General features: G+C 38.9%; 1 protein-coding gene across 2 annotated transcripts in view; it reads left to right on the top strand.

Annotated features, from left to right (window-relative positions):
- Positions 1 to 22,987, top strand: part of nek6 (NIMA-related kinase 6) — a 31,399-nt gene extending 8,412 nt beyond the window's left edge. For both annotated transcript variants that reach the window (XM_078288343.1, XM_078288346.1), the window contains exons 2-11: positions 8,279 to 8,329; positions 10,241 to 10,336; positions 12,552 to 12,692; positions 13,021 to 13,083; positions 14,697 to 14,807; positions 15,760 to 15,868; positions 16,710 to 16,817; positions 17,902 to 17,996; positions 19,825 to 19,938; positions 21,317 to 22,987. In XM_078288343.1, coding sequence (XP_078144469.1) covers positions 10,259 to 10,336; positions 12,552 to 12,692; positions 13,021 to 13,083; positions 14,697 to 14,807; positions 15,760 to 15,868; positions 16,710 to 16,817; positions 17,902 to 17,996; positions 19,825 to 19,938; positions 21,317 to 21,427 — 930 coding nt within the window. In that variant the 5' untranslated portion in view covers positions 8,279 to 8,329; positions 10,241 to 10,258 and the 3' untranslated portion in view covers positions 21,428 to 22,987. The remainder of the gene's footprint in view (positions 1 to 8,278; positions 8,330 to 10,240; positions 10,337 to 12,551; positions 12,693 to 13,020; positions 13,084 to 14,696; positions 14,808 to 15,759; positions 15,869 to 16,709; positions 16,818 to 17,901; positions 17,997 to 19,824; positions 19,939 to 21,316) is intronic.
- Positions 22,988 to 23,278: the final 291 nt, after the last annotated feature.

Below are 23,278 nucleotides of genomic sequence, written 5' to 3'. Positions count from 1 at the left end.
TGATTACATAGTTGATATAGAATTGATCAATACTACACTAGTTGTCTGTCTATAGGAAGACCTTAACTTATATTGAGTCTAATGACATTTTAATCTACACAAGTTCCTTGTCTTGGATTTTGATTCCACACAAGTATGCATGAATGCTTATTTTTATTAGAATTATTAATAGTGGTAGTAGTAGTAGTAATAGTAAAAATGTTATTATCCTGGGTTTCAATGGAGAGGGGCTTTTTTTCTGACAAAAATAAAACTTAAGGTTGTTTTGCCATGATAACGGTCAAATTTATAGATATTGAATATCGGCACAAAATATAAAAAAACCCTATCAGTTGAGCCCTAGCCAGAGTACCAGCTGATTTACCCCTTTATTGCTGATTTAACAAAGGGCAAAGATTTGATTAATATCATCATAAACACTACTGTATGTTTGCTAGTTAGCTAGACTTGCTTTTACCAATGCATCCGGTGCATAAAAATGTTGACGTGTGAGTCCTCAGAAAAAAGAAAAAAAAGATCATCATAATCGGCTACGATCTTTACACACCTGGTCCGTTTTGAGCTGGAGTGACATTGTAAGGTGGATCCTACACTGATAGCAATCACTGATTGATACCAGTGAAAGATTGCACAAAGAGACCAAAAGATGCATCTCTTTTGTGAGACATTTAACATGCTTGTGGTTGTGAAGAACTGATACATTTAAATCCTTGCCCAGGTAAATTAGGCCTCCAAATTTAAATGCAAGGCCAGTCAAGACAGGTCTTTGGAAGGAAAAAAAAAACAAGTGCAGTAGAAGCATTTTCTCTGGTGGGGCCTTTGTAATTTGGAGAATCTCCCTTGTATATGCGCTCTTCCCTCAGAAATTTCCCGGGCATTCTTGAGAGGCTCAGCATTGTTTTTCATTGTGAACAAGGGAAGGGGAAACAGCTGCATGGGTTGGAGCTGACATGTCCCATATTAATGTCACTAGCTCTTCATTGCTTTCAAACACTACTTTCTCTTAGCTGGAGATGAAAGGACTCAAGTAACATCCCTGGAAAGCACCTCAGTGGGGCCTGGTTGTTGTCATTATTGTTTCTTGGTCTGTTTCTGAATTTACAGGCTGAAAAGAAATGGAGAAAGTTACAATTGTTACATACAATCCTGCTAGACAGGAGAATATGTTGCATTTTAAGTGTCACACATGGAGTATGGAGTCTTTTACCAAAGAGTCCAGGAAAGTACTTTGTCATAGGCTGTAGGGTTACCTTTAAAACAATCACAGGGCATGTTTCTTGATATGTTTACATATATATACGTATATGTTTCATTGATATAGTTCAAGCTCAAGCTCTGAGTGCAGTACAGTTGTGCACAATGATGGAAATCTCTTTGCTATATTTTCCTGTAAAGGCAGGTCTAGCTTGATAGCTCTCTTAATACAAACGGGTGCAATGCCACCATTCTAACTTGTACAGCTCTTGTCTCTCCTCATGTGCAGACTAGGTCATGGCACCAGGCCGAGTTGGCATTGCTAACTTTTTAACAGTTATTAGTACAGTTGGGTAAGGCAGAGGAGGTTAAGGTGGGTGCAAGTTAGCACAGGTTGTACATGCTGCTAAACACTTAAGGCTGACTCATCAGAGATTTTGGGGGGGGGGGGGGGAAGACATGCAAAGAAGAATAATGCTTTTCATGTTTGGTAAAGACAGGGAGCAAGTTTCAGCAAGCCTCTGCCTAGACTGCTTTAGATGCCATGTGTGGTCAAAACAAGTAATTAATACTTCAATACTGCGCAACGGTGACTCGAAGCTGTTTGCAAAGTTGTTTCTTCAGCAAATTTGAATGTTGTGAATGTGGCATTCCAAACAATGTTTTGACTTGTCTCTCTCCTTTAGTTCCTGTTTATTTGAATAAAACTCTGCCATGCAGCTGAGGGAGGGAAGCAAACAAAGGCAGTACATGAGATGCTCATATTAGTATGGTAGTCACAATTAATATGGGTTATAGTTATTAATTAGGCCCTTTATTTAACAGTGTTTTACTGTATGCGTGTGTGTATAACTAGTATACTGTGCTGCACTAATAGCCTGTGTTCAATATATTCAAAGTATTGTAATTGTGTGTATGTGTATTTGTGTGTGTGTGTGTGTGTATGTGTGACCATTTGGTGATATGTCACCTGTCTGAACAGCATTTGCAGTGGCCTTTTCTGTGGTCTGTGTGTGTGTGTGTGTGTGTGTGTGCATGGGTTCTCAGTATGGCCTCAGTTTTAACCCCACCATGTCACGTAGTAAGCTGACCAAGAACAGGGACTGATTCTCGTTTCCAGTGAAAAACCAGAACAAGGTCTCTCTCTAGCATTGCGCCATGAGTCATCAAGAGCGCCAAGTAACCGTACACACTTCACTGGGCTACGCTGCCAGAAAAGAGGATGACAGTTCAGGGAAAATTCAGCTGTAACTGAGGCGGATAAAATGGCACATTTGATCTCTCTTTGTGTCTCTGCCTCCTGTGACTGTACAGTGCTGGCTCATATCCATCTTCTTTTCAGAGATATAGTTCAATGGGGCATTGAACAATACACCTGTTGTTTTCATGACAAAAGCCATCTTGTCCTAACCGACCACAGCCCTCTTTGCCTCCTTCACTGCAAAACTCAGCTTGTTTGTTTGCTTATATCCTTTTTTTCCTGAATGTGTTTGTAGTCCTTATTACTACTTTGTGTGTGTTTACTATCGTAGCGGCATAAACCGAGTTTTTGGGAGATTGTCCCATTGGTCAACTAAGTGTCCCAAGTAGATAATTGGCTCCAGTGCTTCATGCTACTATATAATAGTCAGCTCTCAAAAGTGAAAATGAGCTTAGTCAAACTGCACATTTTGACTGATATCTAGTAGTTAGCTCAGAGACAGTATTGTATAGAAGAGATAGGGCACTCTTAACAGTTTTTAATGGTAGTATTAGTATTGGGTATTCTTTCTAACACCACTACCCTAATTTAGCCTGGCATTGCCTTGATATGCCCCTACTTTAAGGCTTTCTGTTCCCCCAATATTGCACCCTGGACCTATATTCAGGCTCTAGTTTTGGACCTGTACCTTAGTGTTTCAGATTATAAAAAGTGGTTTCAAACATTCAAATTTATTCAGGTGTGTTCTTTATATATATTTTTGATATATCCACTCATCTAAATCACAAGCAGTAAAATGAGTGGAGACACAGAAGAAAAGCAAAGGAAAAGCTCTTTTACATAGTTGCCTAGCCTGCTGCACAACTGCCTGCCCGCTGTTCGAGTTGCTGTTGCTGTTTCACAATTATCAATGGCCCGACTTCAAGTGACTATATTGCAAGCAGTGAGGTCCGACATTCCAACTGTTTCGCTGTTGTCAGATGTTTGAAGTGAAACAGGCCATTGCATTCTCATATAAGGATCATGTGTTAGTCAGCCCCAAAACATGAGTCAGAGAGGGAGAGAGAAATAAGAGGTTTTGTCTTTCCACCTCAGGGCTTTTTGGCACTCGTTCAGCAGAGGCAGACTAACAAGATCCATGTGGAAATGTTTCCTGGTAAATGGTGGCTGTGTGACTCTCTCTCTCTCTCTCTCTCTTTCTCTCTCTCTTTCTCCCTCTCTCTCTCTCTCTCTCACACTGTTTTGTTCTCATCTGGTCTGTAGAGATTGCCTGTGTTTACAGTGTGTTGGCAAAAATAGTGTTTACATTCAGTGTGCTTGCACATGCTTCCCTGCACATACTCTTTGGCTACGTTCACACTACTGCTGCGCATATGTGATTTTTTTTTTTTGGAATGACTGTTGATATCTATTCTAGGATGTGACCCATATCCCATATCAATGTAAACTGACAGCGATGTAGAAAAGACACACATGTGCACAGTAACAATAACAAAAGACGTCACATCTGTTCTGCACAGGCTGGTTTTCTAGCTAACATGCTGGTCTTCTAGCTAACAGGTTAGTCTTCTAGCTAACAGACTGGTCTTCTACCTAACAGGTTAGTCTTCTAGCTAACATGGAAGGGACTCCAATATTCATTTCACTCGACACACTCAAAACACATTTCAGTAGAATGAACCTTGATCCAATTTTGTACCACATATCTATGTGGTCCAGATTAGAATTTAAAAAATGTGACTCCATGCAGCTTTATTATTAGAAAACATCATATTTGTGTCAGATGTGAGGGGAAAAAATTATTGTTTAATACTGGTAATTGGGACACTCAGCTGCAGCAGTGTAAATGTAGCCTTAGAGCAAGCTAATTTTTATACACGTTTGGGTGTGTCAGTAGTGTTGAGGGAAGGGATGAGCCTGCTCTTGGCAAAGACTGAAAATCACAAAAAAAAACTCTGTAGGATTAAAGGTAGAATGACATTGAAGTGAAAAAGTAGGTTAGGGGGCCAGCTTGCTGCTCTTTAGTTTCCTGGGTTGTTCTGTTGAAATTCATGTCTGCCAATGCCAAAATCACAGTTATAGCCTCCACATAAAAATGCCAATGTCCTCAAAGCACATTCCACATTGTCTTTAAGTCTGGTGCCTTTCAGAAATGGAGAGAATGATGTATGGACCTTTCACAGTAAAACTTGACAAACTGCACTGTTTTTTTTGCAGAACAACGGTTAAATGGGTGTGTGTGTAACAGCAGGACAATCCCACTGCCCCACCACCCATCCAAATGTCTGTAAAAACATCAACAGCATTTTGTGGCATTTTAGCTGTTTTGTTCGCAAAATTTTCCAAAACAGCTTAAATGGGGAAGAGTTGAACAAAACATCAACAGCATTTTGTGGCATTTTAGGTGTTTTGTTCGCAAAATTTTCCAAAACAGCTTAAATGGGGAAGAGTTGAAAACAGATACCATTAGCCTACTCTTCAAGACCAACACTTGCTGTCTGTTATCACCGGGGACTGCTTCTATTCTGTTGGCCCTTAATTATCTGGTCAAGACATAAGACATCTTTAGCTGTTCTTTCTCATCTGCATTTAAGAAATGGTTGCAGAAACTGGCACACATGTATCACAGGACACAAGGTCTAAGATCCTGAGCATTATTTGTTCATTTTTGCTTTTTGCTCACTATATTTTTACTCACAATATATATTGCTCACTAATACAGTATATAGCCTATATATGAAAAAAAAACAACAACACTAAAAATACAGTAAATCCGTATATCAGAATTGTTATTGCTCAGACCCAAATTTGGGAACGAATAAGATGCAGAATCACTGTGTTCGCCAAGTACAATAATTGTAGAAGAATTTGCCTTGGTGACATCGGTGCAGACTCATGAAAAAATACAAAAAAGTAGATCCGGTCTCCCAAACAGGAACTATCTCTCCTAAATGGTATCCCTCCTCTATGTTCTCTTCTATCAATAAAAATGCTATTTGGCGAAATTATGTTCTAAAACGTTGGACCCACAGTCAGTTGAAAATCACAGCAGCAGCATCTGTTGTTGAATCTGTTCACCAACGTGTTAAATGTCAGTTTTCAGTCTATTTTCGTGGCCTCATTCAAATGAATGGGAAGTAAAAATCTGAACGCTACAAACTCGTCCAGCTGCATCTGATCTTGGTGAATAGTTTATATTCTGGTTTTCATGGTGGTCAAGAGCCAAATAACCCCCATGTTAAAACTAAGTGGAATATTGCTTTAAGTACTAGTGGCACATTTTTAGTGACTGGTACATTTTAGGGAATAAATTACTAAATGGGCTGCCATACACCTGACAGCAAAAATGATATAGCTGTACTGAGTAGGATGGAAATGCACAAAATAAGGCAGGCAAATACAACTGTGCACAAGTCCATTTTCTCGTGGTTGACTGTTCAGTGAGTGGCCTTTATGAATATTTGAATATACAGTGCGTGCTGAAATTTCCAAAGGCTATAGCAGATTATGGACAAAAATCTCCACTTCCATCACTGTCTACGGTTCTGATTGGTTCATATCTTTACCCATCATGTTGTCAGTGAGAGGAGAGTTTGTCTCAGTTCAAAAGTTGTCATACTAGTTTGGCTCGCTCCATCTTCCTGGCTGGTAGAAAAAGCTGAATGGAGCCATGCTGCCTTCCACTGAAGCAGACTGGCCTTTCATTTTGAGAAGTTTGTGTTTTAATAAAAACATAACACTGCCAGTGAAAGCAGCTAGTGGAGGATGAGAACGAAACAACACCAGAGAGAGATGGAGGGGTTTTAAATGACACCAGACGTCCTCTAGTGGCTGCTGCACGCCATAGCTCCACATAGTTCACTCTATTGAAATTATTTTAATGACGTACCTCAATATTTAAGAAATATGTTAACGGCCAAATTACAAATCATAATGCTAATCCCTGCAAACAACCATTTTTCTTTTTAATTTATGACCCATCCATTATTATACATAGTGCAAGCATGTGCAAAGAAAACTGAGTGGAGCAAATCGTAAGAGTAGTGGGATTACAACAAATATGGTTGGAAGATGTAGTCGCCTAGATCTGAAAGATTGGCAGCAATCCTTGCTGCCCTCTTCTTCAACATCCTCATCCTCTTCATTTCTTCTTTGCATTCCTTCAAGACAGGCAATCATCCACTCAGCCGTGATGACAATGTTGCAGCGTGGGCTTGGAGAGCCAGACTGTGATGGAGGATACCGGGAAAAGTTCAATAATTGAACTGTAGATTTAGATTAGCAGCATAATATTGAGATCGCTCAATTACTGCAGAAAAAAACATCTTTACTGGGCCTTATTAAATAAGCAGAAGATAATTATGTTCTAATCTCATTTATTGGTGTTGGTGATCCCTAGGAATTTGACTCAGCTGACATTTTGTACTAAAAGACTATTCAAGAATTTAGCCTTTATTTATTTTTTTTACTTTTAGTGATCCAAGGAAAGTTGACTAAGCAGTGTGCTCTTTTCCCTGCAACACCCTGCTTCACATTCATACAGATACCCACAGGGTGAAAAAATCATTCATGTTTTTGTCTCCTCCCGTCTTGATTATTGCAATTCATTGTTCACCACCCTGAGTCGCTCTTCTGTGTCTCGGCTCCAGGTGGTCCAAAATGCGGCCGCTAGTCTTTTAACCAATACACGTCGTAGGTCACACATTACACCAGTGTTGGCCACTCTACATCGGTTACCCATCGACTGCAGAATTGATTTTAAAATTCTCTTAATCACATATAAAGCACTACATGGGCTGGCCCCACTTTATATTTCAGAATTATTGTGTCCCTGAGATCTCTCAGGTCTTCTGACCAAGGCCTTCTGGCTGTCCCAAAATCCAGAGCTTTTTCAGTTGTAGCTCCCACTCTCTGGAACCGTCTTCCTTTAGTCATAAATAACGCAGAGTCAGTGGATAGTTTTAAGAAGCTTTTAAAAACTCACTTGTTTCGTAAGCACTTTGTTTTGTAATGCGTGTTTGCCTTCTGTGCAGTTTCACTGTTTTTATTTGTTATTTTCTGCTTTTCTGTTTCTAATCTTTCTTTTTTATTTCTATTTTTAATGTTTTCATTGTACAGCACCTTGTAACTCTGGTTTCGAAAGGCGCTTTATAAATAAAGTTTACGTACTTACTTACACAGGAAGTGATGACTCACCCACAGGAAGAGATGACTCACCCACGGGAAGTGATGAATCTAAACTTAAGGGTGAAATACAAGCTATCTCCTATACAGCAGTGAATGAGCGCTGGGTCCACGTGAAGCTGGACTCACCGACGTTCTTTATCATCCCTCGTCTCTTTGGTATCATTTTGGTCACAGAGCGGCCGGGTTGGTAAACACGAGCGTGCTGTGTGCAGTTCACTGACGTCACATTGCGGGATTTCTCATGATTGCAGTTGAAATTTTTCAGTTACCTCTCGCTGCCATTTCGAGCCGCCAACATGCAAAGTTGGTTTAACAAATCTCTAAAGTACGAAATGAAGTACTGCTTGTGTAGTCCCGCAGTTCTAAAAAGGAACTAGTAAACTGAGAGTAATGTTTGTGTGTGTGTGTGTGTGTGTGTGTGTGTGTGTGTGTGTGTGTGTAAGGCTTATGTGAATGAAGATGGTTTGGTTCTTAAGTGAGAGCTTCACCACTTCTCCTGTCTGAAGCGGCTTCCTGGGGTTTAGGTTAACCAGAGATACTCTTGTGAGGCCAGCATTCACTCAGACTTTGATACTCACTATTCAACTTCTAACACGAGGACCACTTTGAAGGTTTTCCTGTGACTATCACTCTCATTTCCTGGGTTATACGGTTGGTGTCGACACGAAACTGAATTTCATACTGTCGTTTTTCCAGAAGGAAGAGCAGAAGACCCGGGGCCCATAGGACAAAGCTGAGAGTTCTTCGGTGAGTCACACACTTCTCACATCCTTCTTTGTGGTTTGGTGCCGCCTTGTTGTGTCTTGGTCTTTTAGTCATATGCGCAGGAAGTTTTCATAAGAGTGCTGAATAAAACGGCTCAATTCCTCTTCTTTCAAATTACACACCATGAGCCACGTGCACATTGCACCTTTTACAGTATTCTCTCTCAGAAATAGTCTGCATTACAGGGCCAACAAAGGGGGATTGGTTTCAATTACAGTTGAAATGGTTTTGACCAGATTTAAAGGTCCCATATCATGTAAAATAGGATTCCCCTTGCCTCTGTGATCATAAAGGAGTTGGATGGTCTATCTAAACATGGTGAAAGTATCAAAACGCACGGTCGCCAACTAAATCCACACAATCCATATTAGAAAAGCGAGCCTCTAAACGAGCCGTTTGGACTTCCGTAGCTTTGTGGCGTCACAAAGGTTCGCTCATTATCATTTTTGTAAGAAATAATAGACTAACAAAGTGTTTTTTTCAAAGCGGTTGAGCGGTTGTCATTGTTTATTACCGGAGAGTTTTCCCTACCTGTAGCTCCCGGGCTGCAGTGTCTCACGTTTCACTCTTGAAACGGTTAGCCAATCAGAACAGAGGGGTCGTTAATATTAATGAGCCTTAAAGACACAGTGACAGAAACAGCCTGTTCTTGGTAAGGCTCAGAGAGATGCTGGAAAATGAACGTGTAAAAATGGATTGAGAGTGTTTTTGGTACATGACACCACACACACAGCTTTGAATGGACCTCAAGACACAAAATAAAACACTGGAACGTGTAGAATATGGGACCTTTAAGAGAAACTGAATGGCCATTTCGTTCCCACTCCATTATTCAGTCTGAGATTGTCTCCTTGTTAGCCATTTTCTGTGTTGTGGGGGGGTTGATTTTCGCCAAACCAATCATTAGTGACTGATGTATTCGGCCACTCTGACGTTATTTTCAGTTACACTGATGCTGGGCATATTTACCAACTTTACCAAGAATGTTGGCCGTTTTTGACAAAAATATCGTCTTTGCAAAGACAATATGTTGGTTAAGGAGGTGATTTCAACAAATATTATTCTGCCGAAACGCCAATGAAACACCGTTGCACAAACTATTCAAACTTTAGTCCCGCCCACAAAGGCGCTGATTGGACGAGATTCAGGAGTCTGGAACCAGGCTAGCATTATAGTGTCCTCTGTTAAAAATTGTTGCCCCACTACTGGCTTTGCTGTTTTGATTTGTTTGGAATTCATTGGATTAATTTGTGGTTTTTGGTACAAGGCCTGACAGTATGTGACAGTGATATTAGGACACATAGATGTGCATTTTTAGGAATCTAGTTTGTGTCAAAGCCTTGGCTCCATCGCAAAAGAGGACCACAACACAAAGTAGGTCAACCCAAGTTCAAACTCCTTGTGGAGTGGATGATCAGGGCAGTCCAAGATGGAGCCGGCCCTCCTGCTGACCTGTTCTGCTCAGGCAGACTAAATCTGTATCATCTTTAAAATAATTTCTTAAAACTGATTTTTAGACATCAGTGATGAAAAAAAGTGCTCCAGTGGGTATTCACAAAATTTGGCTGGGAAAAAAAACGGCACATGTATGTTCAAGAAAAATACCAAGGCAACTCTTCTTGTGATTAATTATTAAAAATCCTTTTTTCACTGGCTAGTCCACTTTGGGACAGTTAAAAATGTTTCGGCATTTTTATAGACTTGCTTTTATGTAATGACCATTTATTGATTGTTTTTGAACTCCCTTTTATGACTCTTGCCTTGCTTTTTTATCACTTTCGCTGTTGATTTGGGTTTTTTTTTCTGTCCTTTGTAAAGTTCTTAGTAACTGTGTTTTCAAAAGTGCTATACAAATGAAGATTATTACTGTTATTATTATTTTCTATGTTACAGTGGTGAGCGGTGCGTGATATGGAGGCACAGGACAACCACCAGCCCACCCTAGACAACCACAACAAACTCTACAAGACACCTGGCCAAGAGGATCAGGTGGGGCATCTAACCTGCAGTGTGTGTGTGTTGTGTGTGTTCATGCATGTGAGTTTTCATATTCTTTATAGAGGGTTTAAGTAGCACATTCTTAAAAGGTGCCATATACGTCATAAGGTGCCGTTTCCTGATGCATTCATGAGTGAATAGTAAACATTCATTTCTTCTTTAAAAACATGAATAATAGTTTACTTTATTTGCATGGCATGTTTTGAGACAGGGCTTCAAAATGCTTTACAGAAAAAGCAAAAAAGATAAAATGTCAGATGAAAATGAAATGGAAATGTCAGACATGCTCTAAACCATTTACTGCCTACCATATCCTAATTTTTGTAATATTTATGTTGTATGATCCCATACTAAATAAAAATGCCTCAGGTAAATGCAATTTTCTATTTTGGCGGGGATCAGTATGAGGCTTTGAAAACAGAGAGCACACTGTTTTGGAGCAATAATAAGCAAAGATACCACCAGACAATTGCTGCCATGCTCTATTTTGGCTGCCCACAGTCTTCTGCACTTCTGCTATTCAATTTGAGGGATAAAAAAAATGTTTCCAACCCTCCTGTGAAAAATAACAGTTTAAAAAGTGAATGTCCGCTATGCTGGCTTCATTCAGTTTTCCCCAATATTATATTTAGCTGCAAGGTGCTTAATGGTTGAGGGGCCATGTACAGTACAGTACAGTAGCTGAAGTCCAGGGTTTGCACACAACTGAAATAGCTGGAGGAATGAGCTAACAATTTGGCATACACTATGATGAATGAAAGTAGTTAGCATTATCTCAAACGTGATAAAATGAGAAGCTATAGCAGCTCTAAAGCTGAATGGTAAATAATCTTAAAGGATACGGCTGGTGTTTTTAAATACATTTCTTATCGTCAACAAATAACAAAATCAACAATGCGTTTGCTCTACTCCCATTACTTTCCGACTTCCCATGTTCCTTTTTTAGCCTTCAAACCGGAAGTCATTGGCTCCAATTGTAAGCTAAAAACCTTGAAATACAACTCACAAAGACATAGTTTCCATTTTAAAAATCGCTGTTACCACGAAAAGTCAGACTGTTGTAGTTATTACCAAATCAAATTCAAATGGGAACAGATTCTTCATTACGCCGGGGACTATTTTCGGTGCTACGGAACTACTTTCCTGAGATCACAAACGTGTTTACGGTTGGCTTATTAAGTTGAGTTTGAGGCTGGCCCGGTGCATCGCAATGATGAAATATGTTGCCCAGAGCAGCTGCATGGCTCTGTGACGTGTTTTTAATAGTTTTTTAATACAATGGAGTTCTGTGGCTACTGAGACATGGCTTTAGTGGGCACCGGCTACATGGACGAGACTTGTTAGCAAAATAAATTCATTGCTGATTTTGTTATTTTCATAGGATTTGTTGACGGTAAGAAATTCATTAAAAAACACCAGCCTTATCCTTTAAATCATATGCAGCTCAGTCTTACAGTTCTGTGTAGATTGGTAAATATGATAGAAAAATTTGGTTCCGTTTTGAACTATCAGAAGAACTTCTTTCTCTCTTTCCATAGGAAGTGAAGATGGTGGGTGATGGGAGACTTAGACGGCTAAAAATCACTGCGCAGAAGATGAATATGTGGTTACTCACCTGAAATAGCTACATCAGCTATATTGAGTTAATGATATTTCATTTTTAAAATGTATGAATCTACAGGCCATATAACACACAGACTACTTTTTATTACTAAAAGGTCACTTTTCTCAATGCTAGTTGCCTACTATCACTCAACATAGTGTATGCTAAAATGTTAGCATGGAGCACATGAGCCAATCATCTAGCAGGGACACATGGATGATTTTACTTTCTATGTTCTCAGCACATACAGGAATAGTTCACCCAAAAATGGAAAATTTTGTCATTATCTACTCATCATCTACTCCCCATGTCGATCAAAGCTCCATTGAAGTTCGTACAAACTTAGCAAACGTAGAGCCAGTTAGCCCAAGTTCCATCTCTGCAGCTGAGTTTGCTGATTAGCGCACCTTCAATCAGAGAAGACAAATGAATCGTTGCTGTAGTGTTTGGCTGGAATGTAAACCTGCAGACTCTTGGGTCACGATGACTCATGACCGAAAACCACGGTTCTCGAGGCGTATCATGCCGCAATCATTTGCTAGATAGTGAGATTCATTAGATAACGCTCTGCTAAAGCTTTTAATGCTGTGTTGTCTTGTACAGAGAAACATGCCAAGCTATCAGTACTGCTGCACGTTGGCAAACTTCCGGATTGAGAAAAAGATCGGCCGGGGCCAGTTCAGCGAGGTCTATAAAGCCACATACCTGCTGGAGGGACAGCTGGTTGCACTCAAGAAAGTCCAGGTACGCACCAGCATGTCTGACACCTCTTGAGGTTGCATGTCAGTGGATATGTATCTAATATTTAATATTCTTACCTTCAAACGAGTTAAATCCCATATTTGTGGAATGAGATGCAGTAAAGCCTGTCCAGATTTTTTGACATATTCATGTTCCTTGTAAACTGGCAAAGAAATTCATTAACTGGTGAATTTGTCACTGTATCATTCAATATGTTATTAAATTGATTTTCTCTTTGCATGTGGTTTCAGGACCACCTGAAAACCCCTAATGACCATAAGCAGGACTTATGTTCTTTTTTTTTTTTCACGTTTTCACTGCTTTGTTGTAGATCTTTGAGATGATGGACGCCAAGGCTCGTCAGGACTGTATCAAAGAGATAGATCTACTTAAGGTAAGGTTTTTCAACAACAGCCATATTTTTCATTGAATCATTCAAGTCATCGGAGTTTGCAAGACAAACTTTCATTGTGTTCCAACATATACAGAAGTCAATATGACTCATAAGGAATTAGAGGGAAGTAAACCTAAAACTACTTCCCCTTTTTTCCTGAAATATTCTTGAGGATGTAATACAAGATTTTACTTTTAGTAAGAAGTCAGGTTTCCTTTTCTCTCAAATTAGACTGGTCTGAAAACTAGTAACTCTTGTCATGGGACTCTGATGACCCATTAATGTATGGGGAAGTCAAGCATAAAGAGCCACAGAACGACTTGTTAGAACTTGTTATGGCTTTGAGTGCTGTAGTAGAGCAGGTTGAGTTTCAAAGCGATGGGAGGTTACTTTCCATTCAGTCACCACAGATGAAAATGGTGATTTTCAACAATTTTGAGATATTTCACTTTTATAACTTTTTTTTTTTAACTTTTTTTTTAACTTTTCTATTTCATAAAATATGCAAAACAATCATCAAAAACAACTATAAATAGTTAATGTATGTGTTGTACCAGCTGCATCAAGTATAACCAGTACAACATTTGCTAAAAAAAATATATATACATTGCCATTTTCTCAAAATGATATATTCCCTGTATGCAAAACACTTTTGAAGTGGGTGTGCCTACTGACATACATGGCCCCGTCCCTGACGAACACAATCTTAATACAAACAAACAAACTTCATTCACACTGGTTCAAGCCTGATCCTCCTTGTGATTCTCAAAAATTTTAGGGCAAAAATAAGAATTATGATAACGTTTAGGCCTGTTTGTGCACACACAGTTTAAAGCTGCACTGTGTTAAAAAAAAAATAGGAGTGTGATATATGTTTAGTACTCAATATGAGAATTTATTCATGCTTCATATGTGCCAAAAAATAATATGACAGAAGTGCATCAGGTAGCACAAATTAACACAAAAGGCTTTTATAATACATGTAGCTATGCAATGGTTTCAAGCTTGTAAGCTCTTTCTCATGCAGGAGAAAGAGCTTTATGGGGTATTTTACATGAAAAATAACTGACATTTCTGCCATGTAGTATTTTGTAAATAATAAATCAAAAACGCAAAAGGTTTGCAAATCCCTCTGTAAATTACCAGAGTTTTTCATCAGCATGAAACAGGAAAATCAACTCTGACTTTATCCACTGAGAAAGTGTTCTGATTTGCAGATTTGTACATTTATGAAATATGAGCTAATTTGAATATGTGAATAACAACATAAATAAAAGTCACAATGCAAAAGAGTTATTTGTTTCCATATGTGACATATCAAATTTAATTCTGATAGGGTGCCTTGCCTCAAATACAATAATACTCTGTCATGCCAATAATAATGCTAAAAATATTTTTTTTTTAATGCAAATTAGGAAACGTGAATCATTTAAATTGAATGAGCATTAAGGGTACTTGACATTTGTTAATAAAAGTACGCAAGATTAGTATTTGACCTGCACCATTACTTGTTTTCAGCTGCAGTACTTTTTGATTGCCATGTTAAAATGAACAAATGACAGATTCAGACCAGGAGACGATCTGAATCTTTTCTCTTGTGTTCCCCCCTGCAGCAGCTGAATCACCCCAACGTAATCAAGTATCTAGACTCCTTCATCGAGGACAACGAGCTCAACATTGTCCTGGAGCTGGCAGACGCTGGAGATCTGTCCCAGATGATAAAGGTCAGGAGTTATTACAATTGAAGGTGCACCATGTAGCATTTTAACATCAGTAAATCATTACCAATAATTATTAATTTTGTATAATTACCATCAATCAACGATTGGATGAATACATCTGGAAGCTGTGATGGACTGAATCCATCCCGGGTAGAAATTCCCTTGCCGATATTTCATAATTTAAAATGTAGCCTAGTGCAAGACATACAGTGTTTCCCGCAGTGCTTTACTAGCATAGATAGCTGCCTTAACAAAAGAACAGCCTGCCTTGACTGTAAATAATCTCCATTATTTGTATGACCATTTTCATTGAGAGCAAAGCCATGTTCAACACAGAGTCTAACCGTGACATCTGCTGGCCAAGAGCAACATTGCGAACAGTGAAGAGCAGATTATTTTGGGAGCATTACATTGGCGTCTTAAAGTTAACTTATTGGTACAACTTAAGCTAACGTTAAAGACATAATATGAGTTTACCCTGTGTTGGTATAGAGTTCCTTAGCAAGTAAGAACATTGCCGGCTGCTATAAACCATTTTACATTGTGTGCCACTGGCTTGGATTCGGCAGGCGATCTGCTGGATTGCTTGGTGACACAAAGACAGATTGCTTTACAGCACAAAAGAGGAAGTGTTTTACTTGCACTAATCCAAAGCTTAATTCCAGTTCCTCTCTATTCTAACTGCATAGTTTCAACTTGATATTTGCTTACCTGGTCAGAATGCATATTGGCTGTTATTGAGGACTGTTATTGACTCTTATCCTTCTTCTGGCTCTTTAAAACAAATGGAGTGACGCTGGGGGTAGGGGACAAGTAGCGTAGAGAAACACTAGCACTAGCAGATGGAGGCTAACCTTTATCTCGTCCATAGTCTCATTTGTTTACGGTAATCATATCAAGGTATATCAAGGAGTTGTACCTTTAACCATTCCCTTTCCCTCATTTCTCTACTTAGTACTTCAAGAAGAAGAGGCGGCTCATCCCAGAGAGGACAATATGGAAATATTTTGTCCAGCTGTGCAGTGCCCTGGAGCACATGCATTCACGCAGAGTAATGCACCGTGGTAAACAACCACTCACCGTTTACTCAACCTCCTCGAGCCTCTCCATTTTAAACCCGATTTACATACTTTCAGAGACCCATTCTTCCTGCGAACTTATTTTATTGTCTTTCCCATCTCTTTCCTCTGTCCCATCCAATAATTTATCCTCCCCTCATCACTTTTTTCTGCCTTGTTTTCTCCTTCTTTCCCTTAATCCCTTTTTACTTTTATGATTATTATGGGTCACACAGTCACAGGCCAGGCCAAGTGAGCATATTCATGCACGCATGCATATAGTAGGGGAGACCGAGTATTGTTGTAACACGGGATGAGCAAGTGATCACATGTGTAGATGATCCATTTAGTCCCAGGCCCACATATGGAAAGAAAAGAAGCTCTGAGGAAAACAATTTTATAGACACATTTCAATTCACATTTCACATTTTAATTTGACAGATTTTACAAAAGGTGTTACATTTTACCCTAAGTGTTGTTGCAACTAACCCAGGATGTGGGGTAGAATGTAACATTTCTCTCCCTGTCTTTGAGACAGAATGACTCTTTTTCTGTGTACCATGGAGATGTTGAAAATGCTTGTTACAATGTTTGGTAACAGACAGATGTAAAAAGTTTACACCAGATTTGAAAAAATCTATCTCAAATGAGCAAGGAGATAGGGACAGAAATGCGAAAAGTGTTACAATCATCCCCACTCTCCCCTACATTGGCAGGACATACATGACATAGTCAGGACTGCAGTCAAAGGTGGCAGTATAATCCATGTCCAAGGCCCCATGTGATGATGATGAAATATCGCATTTAAGTGTGTGTATGTGTGTGTGTGTGTGTGTGTGAGAAACAGATATCAAACCAGCCAACGTGTTCATAACAGCCACAGGGGAAGTGAAGCTGGGTGACCTGGGATTGGGACGCTTCTTCAGCTCCAAAACCACTGCAGCGCACTCCTTAGGTAAAACACATGCACACACATAATGTTGTGCAGGTAGAGAAGGTGGTTGCCTTTTCCTTCGGTCTTTCTTTTCTTTTTCTTTTAAATACATATTGCACTTGTTTCTTTGGTAACAATTTTTAGTGTAGGCATGTTGTCAGGCGTAGCTGGAAAATTGGCAAAGAAACTCTAAAATGTTTATGGTTAACCATACATGCAATAGTATATTGGTATATTATGCAGCGGGAACACATACACATCATTATTTTATGCATTGACCACTGACTGATCACTCAGTACCAGTTAGTTATAATAGAATAGTTAGAATATACAGTAAATTATGTTTGATTATTTAGTTATCACTCGGGTTCAAATACTGGATTATGCAACATAATGGATAAAATTGCATTATTTTCATTATTTTGTGATGATCAAGTCAATACATTATCATTTTTTAAAACACAAGATATTGCGGCAGTAGGATGATCGTTTTTGTTTTCACAAGGTCGGAAAAATATTATTTATTGTTATTATTGTACATGCACTTTGGTGCTAAGAAAAATGTCTTGCTATTAAAAACCTTATGGAGCTCAGTGTAAGTCAGTTTTTATTCAGGTTCTCACAAGTCAAGACCTACATTTTGCATTTTACATTAAATCCCAACCTAATTGGAGATGAGGAGAAAAATGAATGATGCCGGAACAATCTTTTAAGTTCCATGAAGTGCTGATTCCAAAACGTCTTACTGGCTCAGTCTTCATTACCAGTGCAATGTGAAAGCAACCCAAAGTGCTAGAGTTCTCTCTTGATGAGGAAACCACGTCCAAAGAAACTGGAAGTCATAATAAGGTCAATAATATTTTATCATGTTTCTATTATGTGCTATAAGTACTATAACTACTGTTATTACTCAGATAATAACACAAATTTCAGTGTTTAGTTTTGTTATTTCAGAGAGACCACATACTTTTCCTTGCTACAATACAAGTCACCACACGGGTTAAATGATTGTAGCAAGCAAGTTAAAAAACACAATGACTTGAGCAACGATATGTTGACCAAAATTAGACTTTTATTCATTTATGTGTCTGTCTTTCTGTCCCAGTGGGGACACCATACTACATGTCACCGGAGAGGATCCACGAGAATGGATACAACTTTAAATCTGACATCTGGTCCCTGGGATGTCTCCTGTATGAGGTAAGCTCATTTAAACTCCAATAGATTATGCAATTTAACAATAGCTTCATAAACCTGCAAGATGTTTCCAAAAGAGCTACACCGGTATCCAATAAATATGAAAAATAAATAAAAATAAATAAAATAAAAACTATCTTAGTGCTAGTTTAAATGTTTGGCCGCTATGAGTGTCTTGGTGTGTTTTATATGACAATCATGAATATAGACAACGCCTCTAATCTTTACCAGTACCTGGAATAAAAAATAACTCCTTTTTATTTTATTTATCATGAAATCATGCAAATAAGACAGCAACTTTTATTATCAAAAGACATTGTACAAACCATCCAATTTTACATCTTAAAGCCACGATGGGTAAGTTTGAAGGAAACCAGGAAGATGAACGCACTTCGCCCCCCCTTCCCTCCATTGCCCGCCCAGGAAAATCTACTATGAAAGCAAATAGCAGAGCAATGACACTATCAATATCACCATTATCTTACTCATTTACTGTATGTTCACCCAACATGGAGATTTCTTTTACTGAATGCAAACAAAATGTCAACTGCTAAAACCTACCTAGATTTGGCGGGAAATCTGCTGGATTGCTTTACGGCACAAAGCGGTACATGTTTTTTTACTTTGCAAGTAAAACACAACTTCATTCCAGTTCCATTCTTCTACTTTATACCGCTGCATATCGGCTGTTAGCCATAACATCCGCCGCAACATCATTTTTGCGCCAGGCAGCGGCGGAATTTATGAGAAATGTGGTCTTCATTTTGATAAAACACAAAACGCTAATCATAGCACCTTTAAATAAATCAAACAGCGCCACTAAAGCTTACTACCAGTTAATTTAGACGTGCAGCTCAACACCGACTTCAACAGAAACCCATAATCACTTACCCAACATCCCTACATGTAGATGCTTGCCACTGCTGCAAGCATAAAAACCCTTATTCATGCTGTCTTTTTTTCTCTTTTTCACTGGAAGGCTGAGTCATTGTTGGGGCGTTTATCTGCAGAGACAATGCTCCTTCAGTCTGATATGATCTGGATATTGTCTCTTGATATGAGAGGTTTGGACAGGCCAACAGAGACTGAATCGGCAGCATTATGTCTCAGGCTCATTTATTCCCCGGCCGCATCACCAGATCCCCCACACGGAATGCCAGCCGCTTCCTCCGTCTATCTACCTTCTTCTCGTCTTCCCTGCTCTCTTTCCCGTTTTCATCTCAACTATTTCTTCACTTTTCGCTCTTTGTTTTCTCTTAACGTGAAATATGTTGGTGTCACAGTTGCAGTTGTTTCATAAAGTGGCAACGGTTCTCAGTGTTGGGTTAATGTGCAGGATGTGTAGTCGGTGTTGTTTTGCTGTTTAAATTCGCTGTGGTGGTAGGTAGAGGTTTTTTTTCTTGCGGGAAAAACTTCAGACTGTGGTGTCATTTGAGGTTTCACATGTGTTGAGCAGATGATCCAGGTTTATAACCAAGGCCAAATTATGAAAAGACCAACATTTGCTAACGCTCTCTATATTGTTTGGAAAAGTGCAGATTTAAATAAATATAAAAACATCCTGCTCCAGAATCGATTTATTTTACAAAAATTCTAACATACTGCTGATCAGTGGTCCTGTGTGTGTGTGTGTGTGTGTGTGTTTGTGTGTGTCACAACCTTACTGATCAGCTGTCTGGATAGCTGATGAGCACCATCTATTTAACAATACCCGTTTTGTTTTTTTTGCAAATGGTCAAAATCTTCACCAACACTTATGCTCGTTTGTTCATCTCCTCTCAATTATTTTTTTCACCTGCTGGATATCATCTCTCTCCATCTCCATCTACAGATGGCGGCGCTGCAGAGTCCATTTTATGGGGACAAGATGAACCTCCTCTCTCTATGCCACAAGATTGAGCAGTGTGACTACCCTCCCCTCCCACCTGACCATTACTCTGAGAAGGTACATCAACAGAAGAACCTACTTTTTTTTGGCATGATTGCTGTATTCACACGGTGGCCATATTTGATTTATGTCATACTCGGGGTGAGAAACCAAATGAAGCAGACTCAACCAGTCACTGGATGTTAACATGAAGTAGCTGACTACTAACATTAGCTAACATTATGAATCGACATCAATCCAGTTGCCTTATCCTTTGATTTGAACCTTCTCCGGTTCTGCTCATTTCTTCACCATATCCAAAGATAATTTTGGTGTAGATTTACCAGTTTCTATCTGCTTTTCCGGGCAGGGTTTCCCACCCTGAGTATGACGTACATCTAAGTATGGCTGCCATGTGAATAAGGCAAATAGGCTCTTTGATCACTTGTCACTATGGAATGAGAAGAGTGGTAGCAGTTTTACATCTCTGTATTGAGTATTTATTGGGTTCATTACAGTGCATGGCAACACTTCAGCAGCACACTGTGTAGGCCTAGTTGACAGTACAGTCTAACTCAGTGTTATGCTGGAAGTATTAACTATGCACTGTAGCACACTAAACACAGGACACAACAGTAGGTGGATCAGAGCTCATCTGAATATCTCTGACACTTTGTGTAGATTCATAACTCGTGCGTTTGTGCATACGTAATGTGTGTATGCATTTCTTTTTACATGCAGCATGTTTCTTGTTATAATTCACAAACAACATAATGTAAGTCCTCACTCACTTTTTGTCACGAGTGCTCAGTTGGCCCATTCTCTGTGAGTGAAATGTCTTACATTGTGTGACATAAACAGACCAAGTAGTAACAGAGGTGGGGACTAGAGTCACAGTTTTAATCGCTTGAGACTTGACTTGATGCATGAAGAGTAGACTTGAGACTTGACTTGACTTGGGTTCTGGTGACTTGGGACTTGACTCTGACTTGTACTTTGATGACTTGAAAAGGTTTCTAAAGTCTTGACTTGAGATCTTGTGTTTGTGTAAATGACTTAGATTGAAAGTGATGAGATTTGTTCCAGCAGACGACTGAATTTAAATTCTGTTTTCTGAATTTGTATGGAATGATTGAATTTATTGAAGTTGAAACTGATTATAGAAATCAAACCCATGATGCTCTTACCAAGTTTTTATCCTATTAAAACCATATTGCATTGAAAAGTCCTAGATATTTAGTTTTCTTTAAGATATTAAATTGATACTGGGCTCTTGATTTGTTCTGACTTGACTTGCTGTTCTACATTTAGACTTGAGACTTGACTTGAGACTTGTGCCTCAAGACTTGAGACTGACTTGGGACTCGAGCAAAGCGCTTTTAGTGATAAAGCAAAAAAAAAAAGCAAACTTTTCAATGCTGATGCCTAATCGAAACTTCTCTTCATCCCATCGTAGCTACGGGACCTGGTTAGCATGTGCATCAACCCAGACCCAGACCAGCGCCCGGACATCGTCTTCGTGCTGCAGATCGCCAAACAGATGCACATGTGGACTGCCAGCACCTGAGCTCCGATTCCAGTCAACAAAAAACCCCATTCTGCTGAGTCTGAGGACTTCAAACCACAAGGCCACTGCTCTGCCAGGTCTCGCAGTAAAGTGTTTGATTAGTTCTCATCTTGAGATTGTATTACACAGAGGTCAGGAGGAGACTGTGGAAAGACTTTGGCACAAGTGGACTGCGGTGTTTCAACTTCAAACGACCACTTGTTGTTTTGCGTGGAGGATCTGAAGAGTTGCATCGTGGGAAGTGGAGCTGATTAAACCGCAGTGATTCAGGTGACTGCATTTATGGCGTCTTCACTGGCTGGAGGTAGTGAACTGTGTCTCACTATGGTGGTGTCACAGACTTTTCTACGTTTATTTTGTGTCATTTCACAGGGATTGCATTCCAAATTGATAACCTGTGTTTCAGGTAAAGTGTGTGCAGACTAACTCGGTGTCCTTGCTCCTGGATAATACTCACACACTCTGCTGATGACTTCATGCTGTTTTCTTTTAGCTCATTAGTTAACTCATATTTAGAACTAGTGTTTACCTTTATGTTGCCTAAAATATCTTTCTTATATTTTGCATATCATTGTTTTCAATGTCATTTGTGGCCTTAAGAAGGAAAGAGAGTTTCATAAACCATCTCGGGTGTCATTTGCTCTCGGTTGTAAAAGTAACTTCAAGTGCTGAATCGAGGAGAATGAGTCAGTACTAAATGCACAGACAATCCTGTTAAAGAGGAACTTACAACTTGATTCATCATCAATATTCCTGGAAAACCCAAGAAATGCCACGATATTTTGTGCCAACAATATCTTTTGTTGAGTCTGTGTGTTATATATAATCTACACACACACACACACAAAGTGGAAATGAACCAGCAAGCTAGATTTAGCCAAAATGTGAGTGTGTATGTTACGCTCTATTGATAAAAGTAGTTATGGTGGTGGGTGTTGCTTAGTGTTTGTTCTGAAGCTGTTGCATATGATTGCAATTTTCTGTGATGTAAAAAACCTTATGTCCATTTATTTTGTTCAAAGTGTTGAGTTTATATTTGCAAATATAGACAAGTTTTTACTGTGAAATTGTAAACGGGCGTAGAAATGAGATGGTGGCGTACTAAACATGAAAAAAATGTTTTAAAAAAGGAAAAACTTGTCATGTACACAGCATATCTGATGGCACAGTGCCTTGCCACACAGCATATTTGATCATTATCTTATTTCAGTGTTTTTATGGCAACTTATATTCCATCCTCTTGACAAAATCAAAGTTTAAGGTAAACGGATTATATACACAGGAAGGGGGAAAGATATGAGTTCACATTTAGTTTAGACAAATCTGCAAAAGATATCGGGACTAATTAACTGTCTTGTACAAATATCTAGAGCTTCCATCTACTGTAGTTATTGCATTGTGACTCCAAAGTATTGTGCAATTATATTTTTACCAAATGTACTTTACTGTGCTGAATAAAATGGACTTTGGTGATTTGTGTGGAATCACGTTCAAGTGCATTTGTAGTAGGTAAAAAAAAAAAAAAAACTGTTTATAAAATTAAAGTTGAAAAAATCGTGGATGCAGATGAAGCTCTCTTCTTTTATCAAATGAGTCTTGTTCCCTTGTTTTTCAAATTATGATGTAGCACACTGTATTAAATGATTTACACTCTCTCATCACAAAACACCAGCCCCAAAATCACTAAAAGTAAAAAATAAATAAATAAATAAAAAATATTTTTTTAAAAAAAGAAGGTAATGCAAAAGAGTAATGACTAAAATCAATAAACCAGACCTGTTCTACTAGCACATATACCATAGCATACAAACACATTGCCAAGCAAAAAAAAAAAAAAAAAAAACCTGCTCA

This window comes from Centroberyx gerrardi, chromosome 2 (assembly GCF_048128805.1).
Source record: "Centroberyx gerrardi isolate f3 chromosome 2, fCenGer3.hap1.cur.20231027, whole genome shotgun sequence".
NCBI lineage: Eukaryota > Metazoa > Chordata > Actinopteri > Beryciformes > Berycidae > Centroberyx > Centroberyx gerrardi.
This window is presented reverse-complemented; position numbering and strand designations above follow the sequence as displayed.